The sequence below is a fragment of the Alnus glutinosa genome, chromosome 2, assembly GCF_958979055.1.
Source record: "Alnus glutinosa chromosome 2, dhAlnGlut1.1, whole genome shotgun sequence".
NCBI lineage: Eukaryota > Viridiplantae > Streptophyta > Magnoliopsida > Fagales > Betulaceae > Alnus > Alnus glutinosa.
In genome coordinates this window covers 26316314-26325021 of record NC_084887.1, presented here as the reverse complement: position 1 = coordinate 26325021, position 8708 = coordinate 26316314, and the positions used below count along the sequence as shown (strand labels likewise).

Below are 8708 nucleotides of genomic sequence, written 5' to 3'. Positions count from 1 at the left end.
GAAAAGGTCTTGAATTTTTTTTTGGAGATTTATTAGGGCGAAGTTCTGATCGTTAAAATTGCCAAAGTCGCCGCAATTAATAACACCGTTTCTTGTGAATTCGTTATGAAACACTTTGTCAATTCAAAAGACTGTCCGAGAGTTGGCTTCAACAAGACTGGTAGAAGGCTTATTGATGGGACAGATGTTGCTGCCACAATGTCGCTTATGAAATTATGCACACTATGCAGAGTAGAATGTGGAGAAAAGAGGGCTTTATGGGGATTAAATTAGATATGAGTAAAGCATATGATAGAGTGGAATGGGTTTTTCTTAAGGCTGTTATGCATAAGCTGGGCTTTGACTCTAGATGGGTTGATGTGGTGATGAAATGTGTGACCTCTGTTAAATATTCTGTTTTGATAAATGGTAACCCTGTTGGGGTTTTTTACCCTTCTAGGGGTTTGAGATAAGGGGACCCTATTTCTCCTTATTTATTTTTGTTATGTGCTGAATGTTTTTCTGGTTTGCTGAGTAATGCTGAGAAGAGGGGTCACATTTCAGGGGTCCCTTCTTCTCCAAAAGGCCCTACTATCAGTCATCTTTTATTTGCTGATGATTGTATCTTATTTTGTAAGGCAGATAGGGTGCAATGGAGGAGATTGTTGAATATTCTTAGTGTCTATGAGGAGGGTTCGGGTCAAAAGGTTAATCTCAATAAGACTTCGGTGTTTTTCAGTAGAAATACAAAGCCTAGTAGAAGACAGAAGATTCTTTCTCTTTTGGGTTTGTCTGAGACTCATGGAATAGAGTCTTATCTTGGGCTCCCCTGTTTTGTGGGCAGATCCAGATCTAAGGCATTTCAGTTTATCAAGGAGAAGGTTTGGAAGAAACTTAATAATTGGAAGAATGTCTTTCTTTCTCAAGCAGGCAGGGAAGTTCTCTTAAAGGCAGTCATACAAGCCATTCCTACCTATTGCATGTCGATTTTCCAGCTTCCAATCTCTCTATGCAAAGAAATTAATAGTTTAATGCAAGAGTTTTGGTGGAGACATTTATCAAAGTCCTCTAGAATCAACTGGATGAGTTGGGAAAGAATGAGTTCTGCAAAATCTCAAGGAGGGCTAGGTTTTAGAGATTTGGTGATTTTTAATCAAGCCCTTTTAGCAAAACAAGGATGAAGATTAATTCAAAACCCTTCCTCCCTTGTAGCGAAAATTTTCCAGTCTAAATATTATCCTTCCTCTTCTTTCTTGGAGGCTCCCATGGGTTCTAGAGTTTCCTTTGTTTGGAGGAGCCTCTTCCATGCCAAAGGTCTGCTGATGGGGGGTATTCTTTGGAGGGTCGGTAATGGGTCCTCCATTAGAATTTGGAAGGATAGATGGATCCCATCAACCTCTTCTCATCTTGTTTGTTCTCCTGTTGGTGCTTTGGGTCATGATGCTACTGTCTCAGATTTGATTGATAAGGAGAATGGTTGTTGGATTCCGAATATTGTCACTGAAAACTTTCAGAAGGAGGAAGCTGAGGCTATATTGAATATTCCTCTAAGTCCTAATTTACCCCAAGATAGAGTCATTTGGATTGGGTCTAAATCTGGTTTGTTTTCTGTTAAAAGTGCTTACTTTATAGGTAGGTCTCTCAAAGAAGAAGCCAGAGGTCAATGTTCTCATGCTGGAAACCTATCGGATTTTTGGAAGGATCTGTGGAATCTAAAAGTACCAGGGAAGGTCAAAATGTTTGCTTGGAGGGCTTGTCAAAATCTTCTGCCTACTAGAGAAAATCTGTGCAAAAGGAGGGTGATCCAAGACCCTTCGTGTCCTTGTTGTGGTCTAGCAGTGGAGAGTGTTATTCATTGCCTGTGGTCATGCCCTGCAGCTTCAGATGTTTGGGGTGATTTTCGGTCTTGCTTCCAAAAATGTAGTTCCTTCCATTTCAGTTTTATGCACCTGTTGGAATATTGTTTCCAAACTTTTGAGAAGGAAAAGGTGGAGCTTATGCTGGTTGTTGCTAGGAATATTTGGTTGAGAAGGAATTCCCTTATTTTTCAAGGAAGTTTTCTTTCCCCTAATAGAGTATGGGAGGAATCATTTTCTTTTATGCAAGATTTCAGAATGTTCTCTCAAGGGGAGAAGGATGTTGCTAGTGCATCTTCCCATATTGTTCACTCTCCTGTTAAGATTTGGCATCCTCCTCCTGATAATTTTTTTAAGATCAACTGGGATGCTTCAGTTGCTCCTAATGGAAATCAGATTGGCCTTGGTTTAGTGGTGAGGGACAGCAAGGGTGATTGTATTTGTGCAAAATGTATCTGTCTGTTTGTTAAGGGGGATTCCAGAATCGCTGAGTCCCTAGCAGCCCTTCATGCTGTTTTTCTTGGTAAATTCTTGAAGTTAAGGGATGTTATTTTTGAAGGAGACTCTTCTCAAGTGGTGACAGAAATTAATTCCCCACTCCCTCATTTGTCTACTGCTGGCCACATTACTGAGAGTATTTTACAGGAGATCAAGGGGTTTGGTTCCTCTTCTTTTGTACATGTCAATAGGGCATTCAATGAGGTGGCTCATATCTTGGCTAGGGAAGCTTTGTTTAATTCTCTTAATGCTTGTTGGTTTTCAGATTTTCCCACTTGTATTCTGGGTCATCTGTTTAGGGAGAAGTCTTTCCCTAGATCCCTGATGGGATCATGATGTATTTGGTTATCTTGCAATGAAGATTTTCTTCTTATCAAAAAAAAAAAAAAAAAAAATTTCTTACATCAATCCTCTTAGCCTTAGGGTGCGTTTGTGATTGTCATTTCATAAACAAAAAATACGATTTTAAATCAAATTATATAAAATGAACCATTTGAGAATTATATTTTTAAAAATTACGTTTTGAAAACGCAAAAAATAACTTTTTCAAATCACAGACAATGTAGTGTTTTTTTTAAAAACATACAATTTTAAAAGGTTAATCTGTGATTTTGCCAAACGTTTAACTCCATTTTTAAAAATTACTTTTTCAAATCTCATATTTTAAAAATCACACTTTTTAAAATCTCAAACCCAAACAAACCCTTAGCAACTGCATGTCACCTTCAAAAATGTTAAGCAGCCTCACAACATATGGGGAAAAGCCTTCTTTTTTTCAGGGAGAGAAATTCTATAAAAGAAAAAGATTAAGAAGGCCCAAATCGAAATAAACATGAAATATTATTCATATTTTCATTATATATATAATATATTTGCCATGACTAACCACTGGAAACTACAAAAGTTTGAAGACTGATCACCATGACAGTTATGTCATCCCTGTTTCCTCGGCTACAAGACATATCTACAAGCTTTTTGCAAGACATTAACATATTCTTCTCTCTCAAAACAACGTCAACTGCCTCCTGATCACTGACCTGCAGATTCACACAGTGCCAAAGCATATCATAATAAACTCTTAATTAATTAATAAAGGCCAACAAAACAAGTAATTTGCTGATCATAATCAAGCAAAGAGTCCATGAATCAGTATATTATCAACATATTTATTTACTACTAAACCCTTTTAGCTTGCTCTGACACTTTTGAATAGTTTAACATTGGACGAAGTTTTACTCTAAATGGGCTGAATAAATTTTTTCATATTTAGCCTATTAAATTAATACCACATAATTATTAAATGCATTTTTATAAATAAATGTGAGAATTATATGTTTTAAAATCAATTTAATATACTTGATTGGAAAAATAAAATAAAATTCAACCCTGTTTAGAAAAAAACTTTGTCCAATAACCATTAATGCCCTGGTTGACGGTTGTGCTGAGTAATTCTCAAAGGCCATCATGCGTCACTCTTGTATTCTTCTAAAAATGATATGATTTTTAAAATCATCATTTGATCAAAATTCAGTAGTAATCAATCACAAGTTCAGCGATAATTTTAAAAGCCACCTCATTTTTTGAAGAACATAAGAGTGATACGTAAGTGACTTCTAGCATTACTTTATTGTTGTTGGTTCTTGCTTCGGGTTTTTCCTTTTCTTTTATTTTCTTTATCCTCGCTCCATTTCATGTTATAACTATTAACTACATATAAATATTATTTAATAGATAGCTATATGTATGTTGGATTGCCCTTAATATGTCATACGGCTTGAATGATCTCGCAATGAAAATCAATCTTTGATTTTTATTTAATATTTTTAGTGTTACGTTGTTTTTGTTGTATACCAACTACGTACTAAACATCATTTACTCTGAAATAGATATTAAAAGAATTGTACCTTATCCCAGAGCCCATCAGAAGCCATTATCAAGAACTGGCAGTCGGAAGTTAGAGGAAGCTTTATAATCTCCGGTTCAGATATGATCCATTGTTTCAAATGCAAGTCACCGATGGCTCTAGATACTGCAAGCGATCCTTGAACTCTCCAAACTCCATTACTGCAGCAATGCACAAAACCACCCTGCAGCATATATATATATATATATATTATCATTGTAATTAGTTTTATAAATTAGTGGAAAATTTTTTTAAAAAAATGATTATAAATAAAAGGAAACCATTAACGTACGGATTTTTCAATACGACGACGCTCGTCTTCCCTACTGAGACGGTGCTCATTTGTCAATGCAGTAGCTAATCCTTTTCTACTCAAAACTACTCTGCAGTCACCGACATTTGCTACATGTAACTCTCCGTCCTTTAATACCACGCTAGCTGTACAAGCTCCACTGCTTACTCCCTGTGAGTAAATATTTTATTTAATTAATTAACGTTAACGTTTTCCTTATTAACCAGCGAAATAAAATATTCAATTACGGCCAGATTAACCAGCGAAATAGTCTTCTAAGGATTAAGTCAAATTAATTGATTTTAATTTTTTTTTGAGTGGGAAGTCAAATTATATATTTGATATTTTATGAAGGCATAGGGTTTGAAATGTTCATGTAGATCGATGCGAAGTTTATTAATGCATGCAGTGCTTACCTGACTAAGAAATTCCTTGTCTGTGACCAAGTAACCTCTACGGATAGCCTGTTCTAACCGATCTTCTTCTCCAACGCATTCGATGGCTTTTACAATGTTCCTTCCTAAATTTTCTGCAACGTAATCTGCCGCTGCATGACCTCCATGCCCATCAATCACAGCAAAAAGTGCCTGGCGATCAAATTTATCCACAAGTGTCATCAACCTTTGTTCATATATAACATAATTAACAAGATATATATATGTATATATATAGGCCGAAGTGCCAAAACGAATTGGCCACCTAAAAATAATGAAGTAAAAAACAAACAAGTTTCATAATTAATCATCTCCAATTGTTTCCGCATAATTTTTGGCGAAACCAATTCTTCAAGAAAATTGTTTAAATTAAAAATATTTTTCGATGTTTGACTTATACTAAAAATCAACGATAGCAGCAAAAAAAGGTCAACAACTTCTAGTAACCTACGACGAATCCCGGTCGTGGACATTCATCCAAAAAAAAAAATACCGGTCGTGGATCTAGCGATCTTTGACGGTGGTGGAGAATGAACTGTGAGACAGAGAGCGTGCGAGAAGGAGAAAATTAAATTTAAAAAATAATTTACAATTTTAAAAAAATAAAATTAACTATTTTACAGAAATTAAAGAAGATTTTTCTAGTTAACAAAAATGTTTTTGATTTAACCTTGATTTTCGGCAGTACAAAATACTAAAATTTTCTTTTTACATGTGTGTGTATATATATTATATATAGATGGAGGTACACATGCACGTATCATATATAAACAGACTACGTACGTACGTACGCGCTTACATATATACCTAAAATAAGACTGATATAGAAAGGCTCAGCATTCAAAAATTCTGGTCAGAAACTATCAACGACGAAGAGATCAGAGATCAGAGATGAGAGAGAACGCATGATCACCTACCTGCTTGGGATCTCCGAGAATATCAAGCATAACCCCATACCCATCTTCCATGACCGACGTTCTTCTTCCTTTCTTGCTTGCCAAAGAGAAATTTCTCCCTTCAACCTCAAATTCCTTGTTCGCCAACTTCCTACCCATTTCACCAAATTCCATGTCACCGCTATATGCCGGCACAACCAGCATGGACGGCCTCTTTCTCGGCTTGAGAGCCTCCTTGGCCCCTCCAAAATCCACCAATATTTCCAAAGAATCCGATATTCCTTGATCAATCAACAAAACACCAGAGTTCTCTTTTTTTGGATGAACTTTATTACGTATATTTAATTCTTGCGTGATTTTCTCTTCATGGCTTACTATATCAATCATCAAAATACCAGATTTCTCATTAACTGCCATTTCACCGTAAGAATCCGTTGCGTCTACTTCACCACCACCACCGGGTATATATTCTTGCGTGTTATCATCTTGGCATGTTACACGAGGAGCTTTCTCTCGAGGACTCTCGTCGGCCGAGATTTCTGAACTCTCGAAATTCAAACTTTCGAAGACTAAAGAAGATCCTCCTTTGCGTCCGACAAAAATTTCCCCGACCCACGAAATAGGACTCGTCAAAGCACAAGATGTAGGGGAGTTAATGATCAAAGCCATAGAAAGGTCGAGGGAGATGAAACCGCAAAGAAATTCTTGCAAATCTATCACATGTGGAAAGCTTATAGCGTGATAACTCTTTCTTATGTCGATCGTGAAAGAATCGCGCGCAGGTGATGGATTTGTTGAAAAGAGGGATTGGTTTTCACACAGACGCAGTGATTTGGGTATGAAAAAGGTTCCTAAAAGAGAGCAACAAAAGTGTGGGGGAATCGGAGGATGATTGTCATTAATTGACGGGTCAAAACTCAAAAGGAAAGACCACATATATATATCCATCGGGCAACGAACGGCAATGCGAACAGTGCATATATTGTTTACAAAGAAAACCAATGGAGGAGGTTTTAATTTGAATCTTTCAATGCTATGGAAGAAGTCACACAAAACCTGTTGTTATGAAACGTCCAAATTTTATAATTCCATTTTGCTTTTGCCAGCGATTTGACTTGTTACCTTAAGAGGAAACTCATTGTTGACTTGGTTAGAAATATATTAATGCTTAATGTTATTTATTTATTTTTCAATTACATTTATTCTTCCTTAGCTACCAAGCAATTTATAATGTCTTTCCAACTTTTCAATTGTTGCAACATTTTGCACACAAAATGATAAAAATACCCATAAAAAAAATAGATAAATAAATGAGGAAAAAAAAATCGTTTTTCTTGATTTTTTTTTTTTGTCTCTCTTATTTTTGAATTATTATTATTTTTTTTTCATTTTCTCTAAATTTTTTATTAGGATTATTAATTTGTCGTGTTTTACACAAAATGAAACATTGGAACCACAACGATAATTTAGGGAAATATTTCAATAGTTGAAAGTTTGCGAAAAACATTACAAATTAGTTTATAATTATGAGGGTAAACATAATTTGCCTTTTTTTTTTTAGGTAAATGCGTAGATAACGTGCCATAACTTAATTCCAGAAAAGAAAGTTACAACCATAGCGTATAAAAATTAATCATTTGTTCAATATTTTGTTGCTTTTTTCATTGAGTAATTAATGATATATACTCTAACAACAGGTTTAAGTATTTATTATTACTTTTATTCTAGGTGAATGATATGTAAAATCACTTGAAATATATTATAAAATTAATGTGATAAATGAATATAAACAATAGTATTATTATTTTTCATTATACAGTAGAGAAAGATATTAACCCATAAACAAATAATTTTTCTTCTAGAACGTACACACCATTTCAATCTAATAAAATGAATAGTACATTCCTTATCAGTGCACTTTTTCATTACTCAATAAAGAGACAGTGAATCCTTCAAAAAAATAAAAAAATAAAGAGACAGTGAAGGATGACGAAGCAAATTAATTAATTAATCCTGTTCCATGGTTTTTATGAGGCCTGCCATAATGTTTGACAAGTGAAGATATGGTGTTGAATATTAATGTGTAGTTGCACCAACTACAACATTGAACAGTACAACTCATGTCATCATTGTAATACCCTAGATTTTTATTAGACAGTTTTTTTACAATTTTTTTTTTAAAAAAAAAAGAAAAGAAAAAGAAAAAGAAATATGATATATATATATATAACTTATTAAGTAAGTTAAGTAACTTATTTAAGAAGCTGTAGAAAAAAAAAATTTCTAACAACTTGCTGTGTAAGTTGTCTTCTTCTTTAAGTCTTTCTTCTCTCCTCTTTTCTTTTTATTTTCTTCTTTCTCTCCTCTTACCCTTAAGACACACGGAGAGGGAGAAACAGAGAGTGAGCGAGAGACTTGGTTATATCAATCATGCATGAGAAATGCTTAATGTTATTTATTTATTTTTAAATTACATTTATTCTTCCTTAGCTACCAAGCAATTTATAATGTCTTTCCAACTTTTCAATTGTTGCAACATTTTGCACACAAAATGATGTTGAAAGTTTGTGAAAAACATTACAAATTAGTTTATAATTATGGGGGTAAACATAATTTGCCCTATTTTTTAAGTAAATGCGTAGATAACGTGCAATAACTTAATTCTAGAAAAGAAAGTTACAAACATACAAGCGTATAAAAATTAATCATTTGTTTAATATTTTGTCGCTTTTTTCATTGAGTAATTAATGATATATACTCTCACAATAGGTTTAAGTATTTATTATTACTTTTATTCTAGGTAAATGATATGTAAAATCACTTGAAATATATTATAAAACTAATGTGATA

The 8708-nt window shown here is 34.1% G+C and overlaps 1 protein-coding gene across 1 annotated transcript; it reads right to left on the bottom strand.

Moving 5' to 3' along the window:
• Positions 1 to 3160: 3160 nt before the first annotated feature.
• On the bottom strand, positions 3161 to 6781 carry LOC133861225 (probable protein phosphatase 2C 74). The gene is made up of 5 exons (XM_062296960.1): positions 5880 to 6781; positions 4945 to 5115; positions 4529 to 4699; positions 4238 to 4420; positions 3161 to 3370 (listed from the first exon to the last, which is right to left on the bottom strand). The coding sequence occupies exons 1-5, from the start codon at positions 6525 to 6527 to the stop codon at positions 3215 to 3217; spliced, it is 1329 nt and encodes a 442-aa protein (XP_062152944.1). The 5' UTR covers positions 6528 to 6781; the 3' UTR covers positions 3161 to 3214.
• Positions 6782 to 8708: the final 1927 nt, after the last annotated feature.

Coding starts and splice junctions, on each gene's coding strand:
- LOC133861225 (XM_062296960.1), bottom strand. CDS start 6,527: ATGGCTTTGATCATTAACTCCCCTACATCTTGTGCTTTGACGAGTCCT. Junction 4,421..4,528: donor GTCGTCGTATTGAAAAATCC/GTACGTTAATGG, acceptor TATATGCTGCAG/GGTGGTTTTGTGCATTGCTG. Junction 3,371..4,237: donor CTGATGGGCTCTGGGATAAG/GTACAATTCTTT, acceptor GTGAATCTGCAG/GTCAGTGATCAGGAGGCAGT.